The following is a 21,339-nucleotide window of genomic DNA, read 5'->3' as shown; positions in this document are numbered from 1 at the left end:
CAAGGTATTATAGCATGTTCTGATAGAAACACAGTAAAAACATTTGAAAAGAGACCAGCAGGGTCACCTGTCACCTTTTTGCTTACATCGGAGAAAAATGGTAAAGAGGTTACCTTCTGGGCACAATCACTGGCAGGCTCTCTGTGCTCTCTGAACACCAACTATCCTGTGAGTCATTTGAAGCAATTGCATTTCACAAGGCTAGAGACCCGATGGTGGCTTGAGGTGGTTGTAAGAGCGGGCACAACAAAAGACGTGATTTTGCAGCCGTTGATTGCTTCAAGCCTTCCAATATATCGTAGTAACAAACAAAAAAGTATCAACAGGAAGCCAAAGTTGACACCAGTTTCATAAAGCGCTGGGAAAAAAAACAACAAAGAGGTGATTTGTCATAAAAATGATTTTATTATCCTAATTTATTATCGGATTACGGATATCAATTTTCCACTGTTTTTTCCCTTTACAATATATTACTATCATTAGACTGTTTTATACATTGTTTTATATATTAATAACTTTCAAATAATTTTGTACATGCTTTTGGGACTGACATTCCCTGGTCAGATGAAGCAGAAAAATGAGACAAAAAGGCACGTGATTGCTCGTGTCCACAGTGAGCAATACAGTCCAAAGAAACAAAGAACCGTCGTGGTTTATGTGAGTGCAGTTGAAATGTCCCCCGATCTAATGATGGGCAGCCCCTTTGAAGCCTATTACATGTCTTGCCAGGGCAGCACATTAAGTCCAAAGCAATTTTCCATATCACAGCCCAAAATAATCACTTTCATGTGGCAACTGACAGCAATTATATCTTCTGATTTGCTCCGATTCACTCAGGGAGAAAAAAAAAAAGAAATCACACACCCACCCACGCTTTCTCATCTCCAAAGAGCTGATACTTTTACAGTAGAAACAATATAATTACTAGAACGTTGAACCACCTTCAGGGGCTGCACTCAGATGACTTGCTCTATACATGTACAGCTGTAGCTGAATATCAGATGTGGGCCATTTCAAACGGTGCAGCCTGCCATAAGGTCTGGTATGAATGTGCAGCTCAGTGGAACACACGGATTGATCATATTCTTCTTTAAAACTCAGTATAGGAAAGCTCTGTGGCCTGAGGGAGACCCAGTGTACTGTGTAGTCTGTGGTGTGAAATACCACACACCAGCACCACCGGCGCTCTGCTCTCTCTGAACTGTCCACAGTTTAAGATCTAACTGTGACTTGAAACGCTGCCCAAACTGTCTCAGAGGTCTTTCTCTGGTTTCAGTGCCTGGGATGCTTAATCCAGTTTCGTATCATCCACTTCTGACCAGAGCACCTCTGGACCACAAGGCGAAGGCCAAAGTTGGCGTCTTTGGACATTTCTACCTCCAAGCATCGGCCACTGTCCCTGCTGATGATCGGCCCATTCTGCAATGAAAACACAGACAACAATAACGGCAAATTTTTAAAGTGCTTTTAAGGAAAAAACAGACTGCATGCACACGTCCAATCATCACTTTTAAATCCGTTTGCACGTTTTCTTCTTACCTGTGTAAAGTCCCAAAGCCTCTGGGAAATCCTCGACACAGCATCGCATTTTTTCAGACTGGGAGTGCGTCCTCTGCCATCATCAATGAGGCATTTTGTATCAGGCAGGAAGGTGGTGGACCCCAGGGGACCAAGCTGGAGAAGCCCCTCCGTAGAGTACCGAGCCAGCTGCAAGCCAAAGGGAATCAAATGTGTTACACTACCTAAATTAAAGAGCACAGTGGAAAACACAGCTTTATAAAAAGCAAACACTTGACTTTTTAGAGGGCATCGGTGGAAAGCGCAAGATGGAAATGTGCTTCATTGAATGTGATTGAATGTGATTTGCAGTAATGTGCTTTACCTATTCTGCTCTACAAAAGCAGACAGGCAGAAATTACAGAAGCAGAAAGGAGAAAATGGGTTTAAGGCTTGATTGGCAGATTGTGTTTTTCCTTCACTGTTATCTGAGTCATCTGCACCGGTTCTGTCTGGAGCATATGTTTGAAACCCTTAGCCTAATGTTTGGGGCACATAATACCACATACCTCCACAAGTGCATCTTTCCCACTTTATCATCCCGATTAATTACAAAGTGCCCTGAATTATATATACAGCAACTTTAGGATAATTTTCTCTAAATTGAAAGGTGACACGTACTGCCTCTCTCAGCTTTCTTTGTAAGTAATTTACAGCCTGTCTTGTATGTAATTAATGTACAAATTAAAAAATAAATCCCACATTGATATGTTGAGAGAGAGCATGTTGGGTAGGCACAGGTCATTTTTGGGACTCTGAACTCTGGCGTATTTTCTTTTCTTTCAGTTTTGATTATAATCTTTTGATATTTAGAATTCTTAGTTATGGTAAATGGCCTGTATTTGTATAGCGCTTTTACTAGCCCCCCCAGGGACCCCAAAGCGCTCTACACACCCAGTCATCCACCCACACATTCACACACTGGTGGAGGCAAGCTACAGTTGTAGCCACAGCCACCCTGGGGCAGACTAACATAAGCGAGGCTGCCATATCGCGCCATCGGCCCTTCTGGCCATCACCAGTAGGCGGTAGGTGAAGTGTCTTGCCCAAGGACACAACGACCGAGACTGTCCGGGGCTTGAACCGGCAACCTTCCTGTTACAAGGCGAACTCCCAACTCTTGAGCCACGATCGCTCAATAGTTTTGTATTCTTGTGTCTGTTATTATTGAATCTTCATGTTTTAGTTTACTCCAAGCTTCCCCAGCATCTGTTTGAGTCTTGTCAAGCCTTCATTTCTGTCAGTGTTTAGTTTCTTCCTGCTTTATTTTGATAGTCACATGCCTTGTTTTACTTCCTCTACTTGTTGTTTTACTTGGTTTCAGGTGTGTCTCGTCACCCACCTGTGTCCACTGTGGACTTTAGGATTCTGTAGATTGTAGACCAGCTAAAATAAAAGGCAGGCTTTAAGTTGTTCTGTCTGTCTCAGAGTCTGTATTTAGGCACTATTCCTGCAACCCTTGGCATGACAAAACTGAATTCAAGTCATAATATCAACACAGACAGTTTAATAGTTACTTTAAATGAATTGTAATCAACCACAAACTAATTAAATAGCCACCTTAAAGCATTTAAAGCTCTCTCGCTATGACGATACACTACACTGATTGATTTGTCGTATGGAAGCTGCTGCAGTTTCTGGAATTTAGATTTTCGCACTGTTCCAGTTGTTAATTGCTAATAAGCTTTGTATTTCATATACTAAAATAGGCTCAAGTTACTTTGCATTGAAGCCACAGTGCAGCTTATTTATGGTACAGTTTCTCTTAACAACCAAAATGTGATCCCTCATTGTGTAATCCGGTGCATGAAAGCCTCTGTCGTGATACGTATCTATTACGCAAGGATACAGTAGAGATAACATTCATAATTTATGGGAATGATCCTCTCTGAAAAATGAGACCCCAAAGCTGGGGAGGTCTTCACTATGACGGCCAAGCTGCTTCGACTTCCCTAAATCGTCAAAATGCACGATCTGTCAGAGTAGGTAGTAACATGTTAAGTACTTTATATAACTTACTGTATTTATGTAACTTCCTGGAAGAATCGGTGTAATAACAGGAATCAAGATTTCTGAAAAACGTATTTCTTTATTTTACTTTATTCATGTGAAAATAACCCACAGCTGTTCTACCAATGTGATTTCAATTATTCATTATTTTCTTTAAGATCAGCTGTTCTAATGGTTGGACTTAAAAAAAAAATCACATAAAAAAAAAAAAAACCCTTTAAAAAACATGTACTGTTATAAAACTGTTAAGGTAAATGGACTGGTTCTTATATAACACTTTTCTACTCTAAACATTCTCACAAGCGCTCCTTTTTTCTATGCTTTTTCAACATAAGTGCATTAAATCTATAACTCATACACATTCATACGCTGATGGATGAATCAGAGAGCAGTTTGGGATTAGCATCTTGCCCAAGAATATTCAGACTTGAACAGCCAGGAATCGAACCTCCAACCTTCCGATTAGTAGATGAGCTGCTTACCTGTAAAATGAATCCCATAAAGACTAAAATTCTAAACCTTGTGATGCTTTTGTAGCATTTTGCTTTGTATTAAAGTGCTTTACTCAATAAATTTTATCATTGAAATGTTTGCAGCACATGTTTGTCTGAGTGGTGATTTTATAGAGCATGGATGGAGAAACTAGAAATGCACATGCTGCCTCTATGGGTGATTGTTCATGTGAGAGGGGAGATCCATGTGGATTTTAATCCAATCTTCTGTCATAAAGAGGCACTCAGAACAAACAGGAAAACAATAAAGCACCATATCTTGGTTCACTTGAGGTCTACTGGAGCTGGCTGAGCTGATCACTGCGATACATATTTCATCAGCATCCTAGTAAAATATGCATCCAAATATGTGTATGGAACTCTCATTGTACATGTCGCATGCACATTTGAAACTTATTATTATTTATTTATTTGAAACTCACTACAATGGGAGACATAGTTTAATGACCTTTAGGCAGAGGTCATTATTACAGATGGTCTTATTAAGAATTTTCTGTAGACCTCTTGGGTCTTTCAAGGTTTTAATGCTCTAAACAGATTTAATAAAGGTGTAAACTATGACTCGGCACAAGACAAACTCCATATAATCCCCACTAATACCTGTTTACAGCTTAGTCTGGCAGCGTTTTATATGCTAATACATTTAAAATGAGTCCATAACAAATAATTAACGCGAGGAAATGATTCTGCCAAGCCAATTAACCTGTGGCTCATGCAGCAACATTACACACTCCATTGCGTTTCTGCAATCACCAGAGTTTTGCAGAACATTTTTTGGAGGTCATGCTAATAGCAAGTCTTCTTTGTTATGGTGATAGTGCAACCGTGGAGCAACTTCCTTGCTGCACCACAAAGTCATACCACAGTTTGTCTTGTGGCCAAGCCTCAAAACAGAGCGTGTGATTTTGTTAACATACACCAAAATCCTATTAAAACGTGCTGGTGAAACACTGCGAAACCCTTTAAAATAGATAATTTAAAAAGGTCACGTCAACTCTGTCTGTTGTCCTTTATACTGCATGAAAAGCTTCTCTTTAAGTTCATTACCTGCCTGTAGCCATCTGAAGACAGCAGGACAGATATTTTGATAAATCTGCAGCCTCTTATCAGAGAAGTGTATCGTTATTACACACAGCTGTCCACTCTGTTTCTTTTTATTAAATCACATGCAAATAATACTGAGCCACTATTAAATGAAACACGCACATCACTACGCACACAAGCCTGCTGATAGCTTCATACTCTGCCTGTGTTTGTGAGAGAAGCCAGATTACCGGAGGATCGTGATACAGCAAAGAAAGCAATCCCAAAATTTTATCAGTGGACAATAAAATATTGCATCATTTGCTTTATGAAGGTAGATGTGCGCACACGCTAGTAGTGTAATGGGGCCGGCTCTGTGCCTCCACCACCATCCTTTCACTGCTTTGCACTGCTGAACAAATGTGAGACATTATCCATGAGTTAGATTTCCTCAGGGAGAGCGTGCACACACTCACTTCTCTGAAGCACAGCGAGAAGTTATTCTGATCAATTCTAGTTTTTTTTTTTTTTTATCTTAAAAGAAGAAATTCTATAAATGACAAAACTGAATACAGCTGGCTCAAAATAATGTCAGTCATCAGTGTAATCTAATGATGCAAAGAAATCAAATTCATTTCCATTTGTTTATTTCCCTCTGGGGAGCAGGATTAAGAGTTGATCGAGCTTTGCATTACTGACACCATGGAGCTCTTTGCAGGAGAGGCCAGTGAGGTGGTTTGCATCACCAAAAACGAGAGCAGTTTGCAGGGAAGTTGGGAAATGTTTGAAAAATGATGCATGGGTAGCTTTTGCATGCATATCTTGAGAAATGGATTTGGTTTCACTGTGCAAAAGAAAAATAAGCACAAAAACAGGACAAGGGCCTCCCACCCACAGCATCATTTGTTCTGGTATCTATTCAAGTAAAGGTTGTGCTGAGAAGATGCTTTCTCTTTTTTTTCCCAGCAGCATCCTCCTGCATATTCATATAATTGTTTCCTGGGAGTGCCCCAGTTTTCCAGTGTTTCCTTCAAATCCTGACCACATTTAAAATGAGTTTCGGATTTAATTTAATACCAAACTCCCAAGAGCTGCATGTTCTCCTCTCTTACCGTTAAAGAAAAATAAATCGCAGCATATTTAATGACATTCTGAAAAATTCTTCACTTTTCATGTGTTTAAATCTAACTGCAGACATACTGTATGTCAGCACTATAAGTGATTATGTTGACTGATCTTTTCACATTCTAAAATTAGTGCTTGCACATCATCTGTTTGCATGTTTATGTCATCTCATACTCCCCAGCTTCAACACTCTGTTTGGAACCTGCATGGGGTTCAAGAGCTGGTTAAGAGGACAGGAGGCAACATGCTGCCTTCTTATGGTTCATTCATTTTAAATGACTGCTGCACATGGATCACTGCTTATATCATGTATACGTGTACAGTGTACATTATAGCAAAAAAGTTTCAGTCTGTCGGGAGGCAGCAGTTCATTCCTGAATTCACTGTGCAGCATAACAACCACCGCCAAAATACAGCAGAATCAGAAAGATCTGTTCAGCAACAAGAAGAGAAACAGTCCCACAACAGATGGCACGGGCCCCACAGAGCCCTGATCTCATTGCCCCGTGCGTGGGGCTGCACGGCGTCAATGCGTTAGTGTGGTTAACGCGCTGATGCTGTCCAGCGTCATCCAGCACTAATGTATAGATAGATAGATAGATAGATAGATAGATAGATATAAAATCCAAAGCCATCAATAAAGCGTATTAAGCTGCGATGCTGCTGAGGTTAAGTATCACATATTAAGGCCAATCTTGATTATATAACTCTACCACTGTTACTTTTAAACTTTCATTGTTGTAGATAGCAACATGTTTAGCATTTAGCACGCTAACTGCCTGACTGCAGAAACTGACAATGATTGTTTAATTGTTGCTTAATAAGATGAACAGAGTGCCACTTATGACAGCAACAAGCTAGTCACATTGATTGGTTGTTAGGCTGTTATTATTAGTAAGCATGCTGTTAACTGATGATGTTGGCAAACTGCAGACAGTATACTGATTACAGTTTGCTACAGAGGGCTGTGCTAAGCCTTTCTGGTGTATCTACTGAATCCAGATATTTTTGGACCGAGCAGGTCATTGCATTAACACTGACGCCAGTAGGAATAGCACTCCTATGCAGATAAAGTCAAGAAATATTTTTAGGTCGAGTCACAGAGATTGAGAAGCCGTAGTTCATGTGGGTGCTGAATTTGAAGCCGAGACACCTTCAAGTCATGTTACATGGTAGGGGTGGAAGATTTTTGAAGATTTATTCTGGCTGCAAGAGCAAATGATAGGTCGAAACATCATTTAGAGTGAACAGGTTCTGAGAGAATACTTGAAATATTTGCAGTGTCCAAACATAACTTAATCTGTAAAAAGTGAGAACACCATGTGGTGAGTATTGGTCTTTCAAACTAGCATTAAGTTCACAGGATGCTAGTTTTCCCTCTATGTGTATTCTGTGTTAGACCTCAATTTAATTTAACCATGAGAATATTTGTAGTATATGCATCCTGCATTGCTTAAAAACCCGTAGAGGGATGTGTGTGGTGGTCTATATTAATCAGCGAGTACCAATGGGAAGAACACATTTCTATTTATAGCATGTCTGTGCCTCACACTTACTATGTAAAACCTGACTTGGATGCTACATTGCCTAAAGAGGAGACTAATTGCACCACATCATCTTTAGGTTTAGTGTTAAAATGCAGAATGTGTTGATTTAAAAAAAAAAAATCTGCTAAAGAATTTTCTGTAGGTTTCTGTATGTTTACCTTTTGCAAAGACGCCCAATTTACAGACTTAAATGAGTAAGAATCAATACAATGCACTGACAAACAGTTTAATTAATGGCATTACTGACTGTTGAATATCTGTATCGAAGACAGCAGTCAAAATAAACAGGAAATAGAGAAAGATCTGCTGACCTGAGAGGACATGCCGTGGCAGGGGTACAGGATGGCTTTATCATCGTCCTCAGAACCCTGGTCCAGGCAGTAGCCACTGGCCTTGCTGTTTCTCACCTGCAAGAGAAACAAAAAAGATGATGTTTCTATGAAGCTGCTGAAAGCTCCAGTATTTTACATATCCAATATTCTTAAAAACAACCAAACAAACAGCTTGTTTCAAATATTCTCCATTTGAACATTTGAATGTTAGGTGCAAGAGCAAACACAAAAAAGTACATAAGCATCTGAGGAACTGGAGAACCACACAAGTTTATTCGATTCTATATTCTATTTGAGTCTATTTGATTCTAATGGCAGTGTACCCTCAACAATAGGAACGTGTTATGTATACGGTTAGCATGGTGCCAGATAATTTTACCATCTCCTACACTCTGGGCCCTCTGTATTTAAATACAGCAGAAGTCTCAATGAAACTATTCTCATTTACATATTTTATATGTGTGTTGGGTGTCTGTTGTCTGAAAATTGGAAAAGTATGAAACACTGACTGAAATTAAGCTTGCAACACTTTTCCATTGCACGGAAAGTCCAGATGTAATTCTTGGAAATGTCTTTTGACAAAATTACCATATACATAAGTTAAAGTTTGCCATGATTTTGGCTGTATTTAGATGAAAATTTATTAGTTTGAGTGAAGTCTGGAAGGGAAATTTTTTTGCTCTCTCTGATTAATTCACATCGGCTAGTGGAGAAAGTTTGCCTGCAGGTCTTTCTGGTTGAATGCAGTCTTTTCTTTTCTAGTTTTTGAGTTTGCACTTGCAGTTTGACTAGCTTTAAGGAACAAAACTACTTGTTTAAGTTATGAAAAAGTATGCAGTTTGTTTAAAATATGTCATTTTGTTATATGTCAAAGCTCTGAACTTGATCTAAATGCCTATGCTCCTATATTTGTGGGACTATTCATGACATTTCAATTCAACTGTATTTGTATATAACCAAATAACAACAACAGTCAACTCAAGGTGCTTTACATTTTAAGGTAAAGACCCTACAATAATAAAAATAATCCCTAAAAATAAGATGACCCCTATGAGCAAGCGCTTGGCGACAGTGGGAAGGAAAAACTCCCCTTTAATGGGAAGAAAGAACCAAGCTCAGGAAGGGGCTGGAGTGATGGGAGAAAGACAAAAGGACAAAAGTGCAAACCTATCAAGTACATAAGGTGTTAAGTACCACAAGGTATATTTTTTTTAAATCAGGAATTTAAAGACATATTTGAGAAGATATTTCCCCCTAAAAAATAGATTAATAGCTTAACTCCATACTCCACCTCCACCCACCAGTGGGGTGCACCTCACAGTTTGCGAACCACTGGTGTATGTGAAAGGAGAAGCTGGTAGAGACAAGCTCGCTGAGTATTATTGAGCAGTTTTCTTACTGCCTCTCTTCTCAGCCTTTTCGGTCGGCTCCTGCCTTTCTTTTCCATTTTATTTACAGATTAGTGTAGGTGGGATTTAATTCTCCTTTAGGCACAATCTATGCAGTGAAGAAGAGAGGCAAAGGGGTGCGAGCACTGCAGATAGTACAGTACAAATGCTCAACAAGACATTAGTAATGGCAGCTTTCTGGGACACATTTTAACTTGTCTGTTGGGCGGTTATTGTTGCACAACTAATTTTACTCTTGACATGTTTTAGTGTCAATCTAGAAAAAAAGTCTAAAAGAAAGTGACTAAACCAGGGAAAAGACTTCTTTAGCATTGATTTTAATGAGAAAACAGCCAAAGAGGATCCCTGTGAGCTGAGAAAACGGGGTAAATATGAATATTTTGTACAAAATGTTACCCCATGAAAATGGCCCAACATTATATAATTTAATAAATTACCGGTTTCACATTTGGTTCAAACGAAAATAATAGTATCAGAGCAGCCTTTCAAAACCTATTATTATTTATTATCTAAGAAGGTAGATAATAGACTCTTGAATGTGAGCCACCATTTAATTCCTCTGTGCATGTCACAATACCTCTGTGATACTAGCTCCACTGTGGTTTGTTCACACAGCAGGCTGTATTTTCTCAAACGATAACTGAGCTTTGATAGATATTATCGGGACACGACCAGCCCCAGTTCAGTCTCCCCCCTGTCCTCCAGACCTGCAGATGATGCATTGAGCATGAGGCCCATGTTTGGTGTGATTTGAATGAGTAAGGCTTCATTTCCAGGTTGCGACATGTCTATCATGTAGTTTTGTCAGGGAGGGTTCCACTCGGCTGGTCTGGTCAGCATGGCCGAGCGCGGTGCTGATGCTCGGTGACAGATGAGGCTCACTTCTGCTCTGCCGGCTGTGTGGCTAGACAAGGTAAATGTTACCCAGCTTGTCGACAGATCTGAAATAGTGCCACTTAAGTTAATGCCACTCTGAGGAATCCATCTGGGTGCCAGAGCCAAAACAGGCAGCAGAGGGAACAAAAGAGGGAGTAAATTCATAGGGCTTTGATGAATTGTGAATTGATATGCAGCATATTGATTAGGCTGTTCTTTTGTTCACACCTATTTGCCAGTCCATCTGTCTGTGAGTGGGATTTAGCAAAAACCAGGCCAGATTTGGTCAAAAAAAGGGGAAAAAAGGTTTTAATAATTCAGTCAGACCAGCAGCTTGTGAACAGGCATGCCAGACAACACCCTAGGCTGTTAAGGGGGCCCCCAACAGTTGTCCTCAGTTGGAAACCTCCCCTAGGGCATACGAAAAATCCCATTAGGTCCAGAATGGGAGTGTGTCGCATTGCTTTAATGAGCATTGTTGTGATGTGATGTTTGCAGTTACTACTTTGTAATTTAAACCCATACATAGATGAATATTGCATTATTTATGGTTGACTAATAAATGATTATGAAATTTGATCTATTAGCCTTTGGCAGTGATCTGCGCTTTTTCCCAATGCCCTTCTAGTTTTCCAGGTGTCCATTGCTGAAATTGATATGAGGTAAACAATGCGTCTCAGCGAACCTCCAAATAGTGTCTGAGTCAGGAGCGTGTTCAATTCTTCAACCTGTTATAATCCTGTTGTCTTCCCCCCACTGTGCTGAGTGCATAGCCAAGCCCAATCAAATTAAAATGGAAAACTAATAAAGTATTTGATTAAAACTCATTATGAGGAGCTGGTACAAATCCTGTGTGGTGATGTTGCAATTCCTTAGCAGTATCATGCACTCACCTTAGACTAGCTACACTCAAATCGTTTGTTTTTTTCTAAGACGCACCACTCCATCACATTAAAGGTCATCATCACATGTCACAAAACATCCTAATAATTCCTTTATTTCTGTGATTTATTTGTAGGATCAGCCTCCCTGCCTCAGCTTTCACATCCTCTGCAAACTCCAGTGGTGTGAAAAAGTCTTTGCTCCCTTCCTGATTTCCAAGTGTTGTGAATATTTGGCACACTTACATGTTTCAGATCATCAAAGTAAAAAATGCACAATTCTGTTTTTAAATGTTGATTTCACTGCTTAAGGGAGAAAAGTTGTCCAAACCTGCCGTGTCCTGTGTGTAAAAGTAAGTGCCCCTCTTGTTTAATCATGAATTATCTGTGATTAACCCCCGTTTTTGTTTAGTTTCACTAAACATACTCAGGCTTGATTACTGGCAGACCAAAGGAAACCAAGGAAAAAAATAAAACCAGGTACGTCTCACATTTGCCAAAATACATCACGATGATCCCCAAGACATCTGGGAAAATTGTATCTGGACCGACGAGACAAAAGTTGAATTCTTTGGAAGGTGTTTGTCCCCTGATGATATGACAAAATCACTGTTTACATTCAATCATTTGCTTAATGTCTTCCTCACCTCGCCATATGTGATGGTGTTGTTATAGATTCGCATCTCTGGGTAGACGTGTTCAAGGTACCAGCGGAAACTCCGACATTGCAGCCTTTTCCTTAAGGCCAAGCGCTCCGAGACATCCCCGAAATCAACCCCAGGGTTCTGTCAACAAATGGTACAAAACAAAGACATACACGCATGAAAAAAGCCTCTTAGCCAGCAGGCATTTTAATTATTAGAGTGAAAGCTGCTTGAGAAATGGAATATGCGAGAGTGTCGAGGTGCTGAAAAGAAAAGACCAACCTTTTAGTTAAGAGCTGGATAGATGCACCTGTCATGAAGGACCTTCATTGTTCTTTCATTACACGTGATTCAAACTCTAATCAGCTGCTTAATTATGAGCCCTCACGGCCATGCCGGCATTACGGAGGTGGCTTCCTAGATTGATTGGGGGAATGCCTAATAGCTGCACTACCTGGCACTGAGGCTTGATTCAGACGCATGCACACACACATGCACACACACATGCAGCCATCTACTCTTCAGTCAGTTCCCCCATCTGTGTTGGAATCCACAGTCAGCTGCTGAACGTGCTTCCAACATCTGTTAATAATGAATTCTAGATGGAAATATCCACTTTTTGTAGCAACCATAAAGCGACACTAAAAAAATGCATTCAATTTCAGTGAGATGTTGTTTGGTGTTTGGACTTGGAGCCGGCCGCTCTGGTGAATCATAAAGCCTTCCCCCACCAAGGTAATTGTGCTCTCAGCAGGTACCTTAGACAATAACGAAAATCAGTGATTGTGTATAGGGGGAGGCTGGGAGGAGAGGGAGGGGGGTAGATGGAATAATCGTAGTTAGGCCTTTCTACTGTACACAAAATAACTCTGCGCTACAGGACAGCCGAGGTAATAACATGCCATGCCACTGTGCTTGTAATTACACTCAAGAAGGGATGTGGTCTGATTGACTACTTTGTCAAAGGTGCTGCCACCCCCAGCTTCCACATTTCGACTCAACATTTCCAGGCGGCATGCAGGCATCAGCAGCGTGCCGCACCAGTGTGTGACGAGCCCACATCCTGTAATTATTTTGTTAGGGACATCAGTGAGCTGTGCTGGACGGCTTTCTTGAGGCCTTCACTGATGTCCTTCACTGACTAACATCTCATTCTGCATGGCTGAAGAGGCAATTAGGATTCAATATTAAACTCTTTATTAATGAAAATAGCTGTTTATTATTTTGCAGGTCATCTCCGTAGACTCTTGAAAGCAATTAAATGAAACTGATACGTATGAAACTAGACTGATTGGAAATGAGGCTAATCTCCTTCACTTGATGTACCTCTCTCATCTGTTTGGAAAGAGCATCTACTGCTTTCTGCCTGTGCTCTGCTGCCAGTGTGAAGGTCAAACGGGATGAAATCTGAATTTTGAATTTCTATTGACTAGCGTCTCCAGAGGCCTGGTTGCATGTCTGAATGAGAAAGTGTGACAGGAGGAGACAGGGCAAAAGAGAGCTCGTGGATTTCAATGAGGGTGTAATCTAAGACAGAGAAAAACTTACATTCATGGGAATGTTCCAGGCCATGTAGACGTGGGATTTGTATTCGTCCATCCACACCTCAGCGGCTCGCAAGGCATTGCGCTTGGCGTAGTAATCTATGTCATTGTTGTAGGGTTTTTTGGTGCGCTCGATATGGGCCACTCTGGCGCACGGGAGGACTTCCATGCTCCCACCACACTGCCACACCTACACAGCAGAAAGAAAGAGTTCAGATCAACAGCTACACAGCTCCCGCCTAATGTAGAGGCCAATCAAACTACAGGCATTGAGGTTTAAGGATAATTAATTTAATTTATACAAAAAATACTGGTTTGCTGGTTATTACAACTTGGTTTTGACTTATGTAGAGCTGGCTATTATCCCTTATTCCCTTGCTCATAGTAGATGTCTATATAATCTGATGTCTTTTTGAAAATACAGGAATCCTCCCTCACTGGCTATAAAACTCAGATTCTACTAGAGAAAGGTATATTTTGTATGTAGTATTGAACAGAACTGAATTCCACTTCAGAGCAAAAATATTCATTAAAATATGAAGTTAAATGTTGAAAAGCCACATGCAAACAGCCTTGGCAGAAGCACAAATGAGGACTCAAATAAATGCATTTGATTTTTTTTTTAATGACTTCTCATAGTGGAGTGAACAAGGTCAAACAGGCATCTTCATTAATTTGTCCATGGTATCATGGTCATACTTGAGCTTGCTGCAATTTATCTCCATCAGCGAACTGCTTGAAAAATATAAGATACATGCATCGACACAGAAATCTGCTGCACATTTAGGGTCACAATCTTTATCCACCATTCAAAGCGACAGAGTGCTGCATAGGTTTTCATTATTAAAGAGGAAAAACATACTTGCAATTCGTTTACTGCTATGTTATGTCCTTCTTCTTGTTTCTAACATAGCACACGTGTTCTCAAAGATGCATTTAGTTGTTACATTATTACATATTTATTTATATTATTTGCTGAAGTGAGCGACAAAATGAGGGACAAATGGATTTGTAAGCCTATGGCTCATATTGTAGATACAGTCTTCATAGAGGTACCTATGACAACTGGAGAACTCTGATGCCACGGAGTGCTGTGCATATGACACTGAAAAAGAGGGATATACTGCTTGAAGCCAGGCAGTGAAAAATGCCTTCTTTAAAAGCATCAATCACAGCTCTGATTGATTGCAGACTGTGTGATGTTGTGACCCTCGACTGACATACTCAATGGAAAACTACAGTGGCAGGCAGTCACATGGGAGTAATGCACCCATTTCTTTCAGTGCCAGAAAAGATTTGAATTTTAAAACTCTCTGCAAAAACACATCCATATCTTCAAATCTCTGCCATGGTGTTACAAAGTGCCTGAGCAATTTCTCATGCCGTATCACTGGAAGGCCATATGGTATGTCCTTCCAGCCGTACAAAATATCACCGCCTCCACCACCCACAGTCTCTTAATGACAATTGCCACAAAGCGTAACAGATGTTCTCATTCATTAACTTCTCTATGACCCCAAAACGATACCCCCTGCTTGGTGTTTAAGGAACATGCTGCTGCAAAACTATTTTCTCAATTAAGTGCAGATCTGGGATGATACCTGTTTTCTGCACATCATGCTTATTGAATGTCATGTGAAAAGATGTGAATAAATACAGCGTCTGTTTTTGGTCATTTTCAAAATAATGATATATGATTCAAACTCTTGATCTGTATTTCCTTCCATGATTCTTATTGTAAGACTAAAAGAGTACTACTGAACTCTGAAGGCACTTCATGATGCCATTTGGAAACCTAAAAGTGCTAAGCAAAGGCCCTTTCACCAATGAATTGAGTATATTAGTATGGTAATTTAAATATATTCAGAGATTCCTGCTCCCAGTGATTTATTATTAACAACCTGTGACCAGATGCAATCAAGAAATGTTTGACGTGTGTAGCTGGATGTTTATCTGTAGGACAGATCATCAGTGAGTAGTGCCAAGTATTGGGGAGATATGACAGGATAGTTAGGTAAAGGACAAGTATGGATTTTTTTTGTATGAAGTTCTTAAAATATGTCTCCATTTATAAACTATCTATCAACCCCCAACCTCTATGGCAGGGGTAGGCAACTCCAGGCCTCGAGTGCCGGTGTGCTGCAGGCTTTAGATCTCACCCTGGGTCAACACACCTGAATCAAATGATTAGTTCATTACCAGGCCTCCGGAGAACTTCAAGACATGTTGAGGAGGTAATTTAGCAATTTGAATCATCTGGTGGATCAAGGACACATCTAAAGCCTGCAGGACACCGGCACTCGAGGCCTGGAGTTGCCTACCCCTGCTCTATGGGATGGTAGCGTCTCCCCCAAGATTGTCCCCACATATTTTAATCCATCCATCCATCCACCCATCCATGCATTCTTCCAACCATCCATCCTTCTATCCATTCATCCGACCATTCTTCCATCCATCCTTCCATCGATTCCTGCTTATCTGGGTTTGGGCCGCAGGGCCAGTAGTCTAAATAGCATAGCCCAGTCTTTACTCAACTGGCAACCTCTTCCAGCTCATCCAGGAGGATGCAGAATTGTGAGAGATACAAGCTCTCCAGCGTGTGGTGTGTCTATCCCAGGGCCTCCTACGACGAGGACAATGCCCAAAACCCCTTGCCTAGGAGGCATCCTACACAGATGGCCAAAGCACCTGAACTGGTTCCTTTCAACCTCAAAGTTAGCAGTTTTACCAATCCCTGGATTTGTTTATTAAGGGAAAAAGCATGTCTGTACAATATAATGTAAGTTGCATTTTTGTTATTCCCAATAAATCTAATGACATGTTGTTTGAATAAACCAAAGAGATGTGTCTAAACAGCTTTTTTCTTAGAAAATGTTCTCCAAGCTGTGGTGTGTGGTGCATCATTTTGGGAGTAGTTTAATCCACATTGTTCCTTTGATATTCTGGCAGCAAGGCGGAATACGTGGGCTCGACTCAAAATAAACTCCTGTACAGTGTTCACTGTAATGAAGAAACATGTCACCCAGGGAAACTGCATGACTCAGTTGTTCTTTAATTGTTCAAACAACAGAGCTTAATGGCACAGGCAAAAAATATGTTTTGGGTATGTGCATTCTTTTTAGTGGGCTAAATTCATTAGTGGCTTGTGTAAATTTCAGAATAGGAAATATATGGAAAATACTCATTTTATGAAAGAATGGATATGTCAGTTCACATTAACACTACAGGTACCCTGATGTTACACGTTGCTGTAGTGCTAAAGGGAGTCTGTGAGGTTGTGCTTAATTGTATGATAATAAGGGCAATCACAGCATCTGTCCTCTCAGTTGCTTCAGCTGTATCAGTGGTGAAGTAGTTCGCTGGAGCTGACCTGAGCTTAAAAACCTCTATTGACTGACTGACCCCTCTTCTTCACTCCTGATGATCCACAATGACCTTGGCCTAAAAAATCCATTAGTACTTTGGAGCAGGGTTTACCTGCTTTGCTGCTGCTCATGACAAATGCTGTTTTTCTGCAACAGTCTTCACGGTTGGCGACTTTGTGTGGGTGTGAGTGCAATACCGATTTAATGGGGAGCCTTTAGTCCCTGCAGATCCCGCCCGTTGCCTTTGGAAACATAGTAAGCTCTGCGTAATGCTGTGTTTCTTTGGTTTCCTGCTCCAAATTGATTGTGTGTGAGTAAAACTATCAGTGTTTTAACCACTTATGAAGCACTCGTGGATAATTGAAAATGTGTGCAAGTGAAATTGCGGTTAGCAGCTTTCCTGGCGCTGAAAGCAAACTGCTGATCAATATTTCCTCAACCACTTGCAAGGGTCAGAAAGCTGTGTGCTAGCTAGTTGGCTAAACAGACTTTGTTGCATTAATTTAAACTTAGAGTTTCTTGTCTAAAATGATGCATTTGTTTGTCTATAAGAAGCAGGAGACAAATTATTTTTTATTTTTTAATTTCCATGTTACAAATAAATACATAAATAAATGAAATACACTGAGTACCAGCTGTTTCTCTTCTTTGCTTTAGCATGGCAACAGTAATACACTCCACCGCTCATTATTTCCCTTGTAACAGCCAGACCTTTCATCTTATCTCTATAAGCAGCTCTCATTCTAATTATATTACTGTATATTTCACAGCAGGATTTGTTGCAAATTAAAAAGCCATCTAAACTCCCACAAACTATTAAGTATGTATATAAAAAGATTCTGTTTAACATTTTTCTTTAATTATTGCAGGTGTTTCTAATTTATAGGACTGAAAAAGACACATTTCAACAGCAGCAACAAAAAGATAGCAGTCAAACACATAAAGCAGGTCAAATGGACCTGCTTTACGTGTTTCAAGCATAACATTTTATGTGCTTCCTCTATGGTGAAACCTGAAAGGCTCTGGATGTTTTCTGCATGCATTTTATCTAACGTGGTTTATCTTTATTGCCAATATCATTTATCCTTAATTATTACATTCATTAGTGTTTAACATTATAATTATAATTTCTTTAATCATATCAAATCACATTATCATGGCATTACAAGTGAACAGAAAGGGAGTAATAGTTTGAAGTGACCTTTCAAGCATAGGTTTCTAATACAGTGAACTTCATTTGATCCAGGTGGACAAAGGCTGCCTCTATTTGTTTTCTGCATAATTCATTTCTATCTGGACTACAATCTTCTCAAAGTCATTTTGATCCTCCATCAATTATTTACTGCATTTGTCAGTGATGATATCTGCTTGTTAACTGCATGCTAATAAAGTTTCCTGCTTCTGAGATTTAATGGTGATAACATTTCAACAGATAAAGGTCCAACAGCTTTTTCACAAGGTGATACTTCAAATGCCAATGAGACAAGGAAATATCATTTGTAAGTCTGAAGCTAAAATAATAATGTTGTTATTTACAGGGAGAGGCCCAGGATCTTATGATTCTGGAAAGCTATTAGGGCCATGTCTTTTTTCATGATTCCAGGCTGAAGAATGTTAATCTGACTGGAATCTGTCTGGATGATTTATTAATTGGATGATGATGTATTTACACTGTAGCAAAGCTTAGACTAGGTTCAGGTCCATGCAGTGCTAAAGCCGTTTCCCTTCCCCTATAGGCTGCTTGTTGGGTCTCACACTGTCTGGGAGCTCACCTGGTTTAGAAAGCAGCCAATATGCCAAAGGCTACTAAGGGGGCCTGGATTTGAGTCTGCTCTGGATCTTTCATTTCCTTTGTGTCATTGCCCCCACTCTCTCCCTGGTCTCCTGTTTGCTCTCTGCACCGGCCTGTCAGATAAAGCCTGAAACTCCCAGAAGTAAATTTTTAAAATTAAAAAAAAAAAAATGCCACTACCCCCCATTCTGAGCAATACACACAAAGTCTTGGTCTTGTCTTACTTTGCTGTCCCCGTTTGCATCCCTCATAACCGTATCTATTGGCTGCTGGTTGTGCAAACAGTCTATGTAGCAGTTTGTATATTTTGGGACTCTGTTCTCACTTCGCTGGACTGAATCAACCTCTACGATGGTTTTACAATTCTCCCTACATGTAAATGTGTACCACTGTTGAAAGTCAATTTCACTACAAAAGAGAACATCCGCTTCCAATGTCACTTTTATTCTCAATAGTTAAGACACTATGTGTTGATGTGAAAGAGCTAATCACAAGCCACTAACCAGCTGGTGAAGATGGGGAGGGGGGGCAAGGGTACATTTCTTTCTTGATTTAGCGACGAACAACCTGATCTAAGGCAGCTGCAGGGAGTCAGCTCTGCTTGTGAGGATCATCAATGCTGATGTGACCTTTTTCAACGCATGAGAAAAACGCCGGTGATTTGGAGGGAAAACAGGTGGTGCCCAACAGATTGCTGGCTAAAACGGTACGTGTTACATTCCAGGACTGCTTATGACTCCATCCTGCTGCCTGTAGGCTCATAAACAAGGCTTTAGAAAAAGCATTCACAAAGCAAATCAGGCCAAATGGCAGATATTTTCCTCCGAAGTATAAAGACGTAATAAGGATGCCTGTGCACTTCTGCTCACACAGGAAAGCATTAACACCATGCAGAGAGTGCCTCTGCTCATGACAGGGTCTCATTTTGTGTTGCTGTACTCATTTCATTATTGTTGTGCTGTATTAAGCATCTTTTTTTTAAAAAATGCACTACTCTTCTTACTAATGGAATCGCAATTTTTAATAATTTAAATAAATTAGCATACAGTAATATTCTCCACACAGACACGGATGTTTGGTGTCATGTAGTATACGGTGAAAACAGAGCTCCAAAGGGCAGCAGCATCCTGCAGATACAGGTTACACCTTTAAATATTCACAACTGTGGAAACATAATAAAATCTAAATACCAAATAAGACTGTTTTAATCTATGACATCCCACCCACAGGTTCTCAGGACTAGATTTTTGTGAAGTCCATTTGGAGGTGACCCTTCATAAAACTGCATTCTGCATCATTAAGAGAGAGCACTTAACACAGAGTACTTTGATGTTGTGGTGATGTAATTGCTAATTTAATTTAATTGTCTCTGTACATGCTGTTAGTTAATTGCAGCTGGACCATTTGCGTGAAAAGCTCTACGAGGCTGCCGAAAACATCAGCCATAAAGAGCATAAAAGCTATTAACAGCCATAAACAGGCTTCTATCAGTGCCATTAAACAATACAGTCAATATACCAGGAAAATGCAGTGCATGGAGGCTGATGGTGGACATGTAGACAGAGTTTGGAACTGAGCACTTGCTTTAAATGGAGCCTGCGAGCTACTTCAATCAGAGAGCTCAAGCGGTGCTGTGTCATACACAATTAACATGCCTTACTCTCTTCACGTAATATGCCGAACACACCCTGAAAATTTGGCTGTTTAAGCTGTAACACTTCCCATTTCTTACCCCTTACATGGCCTGCATAGCTGACTGCTGTTTCACACACTCAGAGACTACAGCATCACCCAGTAGAGGATAGCTACTCATCCCCAGTTTCCACAGTATATGCTCATATGCATCACATTCAGAGGGGGAGTGATGAACTTGTAGTCTGATGCCAAATTCTGCTGCTGTAATAAATCATTTCATATATTTTCATTACAAAATGCGGCATCATCGGTGTGGCTAGATTGGTGTTTCTTTGTAAGGGACCTGATCAACATTTGTACCACTCAGAACGGAAACTAAACATTGCGGCCAATTCAAATTCAGAGTAAGTTCCAGTGCTGCTCATTGGCATATACCCAAACCACCTGTGCCCAAGTGATTTGGCTTCAGACTACCAGGCTCAGCTGATTCCCCAAGGTTGTTTTGAGGGCTAACATATCATACGTGTTCTGCATGGCCGCTCAACCAGACCGGGTAATAGACATGTGACTTAAACAGTGTAGGTAGCAATATGCAAACCACATACAAAATGTATGGATGCTGGAAATAAAACAGGTCTTTTGATCAGCCATGGCAGTCCCTCTCGAGTCTACCAAACAGGCACGTGATTTGGGGGCTTGCTCCAAATTCCGTAGAACTTCCATACTTTTGTAGCACTCTTGTAAAGTGAGTTCGATTTTAAAAGCACTCCCCTCAAAAAGCTTTTGTTGTCTCTAGGTTTACACATCTGAGATAACCTAGATAAAGCTGAGCTTCTAAAGAGAGTGTAGATATTTGGGCTGACTTCTTTAAAAATGGGGATAACATTCATGGTTGTTTGGACACTCGAACATAATAAGAATTGTGTCACTGTGTGGAGAGAAAAAAGGAATAAAGCGAGCAAGAGAGAGAAAGTTAAAAACCCCGCTTCATTTCTCGGCTCCTCACACCTGGACGATCACCGTGTGACCCATCCAACAAGTACTTCTTCTGGAATACACTACTGCCTCTAAGCCGTTTGAAAATAGC

General features: G+C 40.3%; 1 protein-coding gene across 1 annotated transcript in view; it reads right to left on the bottom strand.

Annotated features, from left to right (window-relative positions):
* Window positions 1-385: 385 nt before the first annotated feature.
* Window positions 386-21,339, bottom strand: part of galnt9 (polypeptide N-acetylgalactosaminyltransferase 9) — a 96,159-nt gene continuing 75,205 nt past the window's right edge. The window contains exons 7-11 of the mRNA XM_005933315.3: window positions 13,465-13,650; window positions 11,920-12,057; window positions 8,086-8,181; window positions 1,540-1,707; window positions 386-1,419 (exon numbers count right to left, since the gene is read on the bottom strand). Of these exons, the coding sequence (XP_005933377.1) occupies window positions 1,273-1,419; window positions 1,540-1,707; window positions 8,086-8,181; window positions 11,920-12,057; window positions 13,465-13,650 (735 nt within the window). The 3' untranslated portion in view covers window positions 386-1,272. The remainder of the gene's footprint in view (window positions 1,420-1,539; window positions 1,708-8,085; window positions 8,182-11,919; window positions 12,058-13,464; window positions 13,651-21,339) is intronic.

Source organism: Haplochromis burtoni, unplaced genomic scaffold (genome assembly GCF_018398535.1).
Source record: "Haplochromis burtoni strain Fernald_Lab_line unplaced genomic scaffold, NCSU_Asbu1 Contig_166, whole genome shotgun sequence".
NCBI classification, from domain to species: domain Eukaryota; kingdom Metazoa; phylum Chordata; class Actinopteri; order Cichliformes; family Cichlidae; genus Haplochromis; species Haplochromis burtoni.
This window is presented reverse-complemented; position numbering and strand designations above follow the sequence as displayed.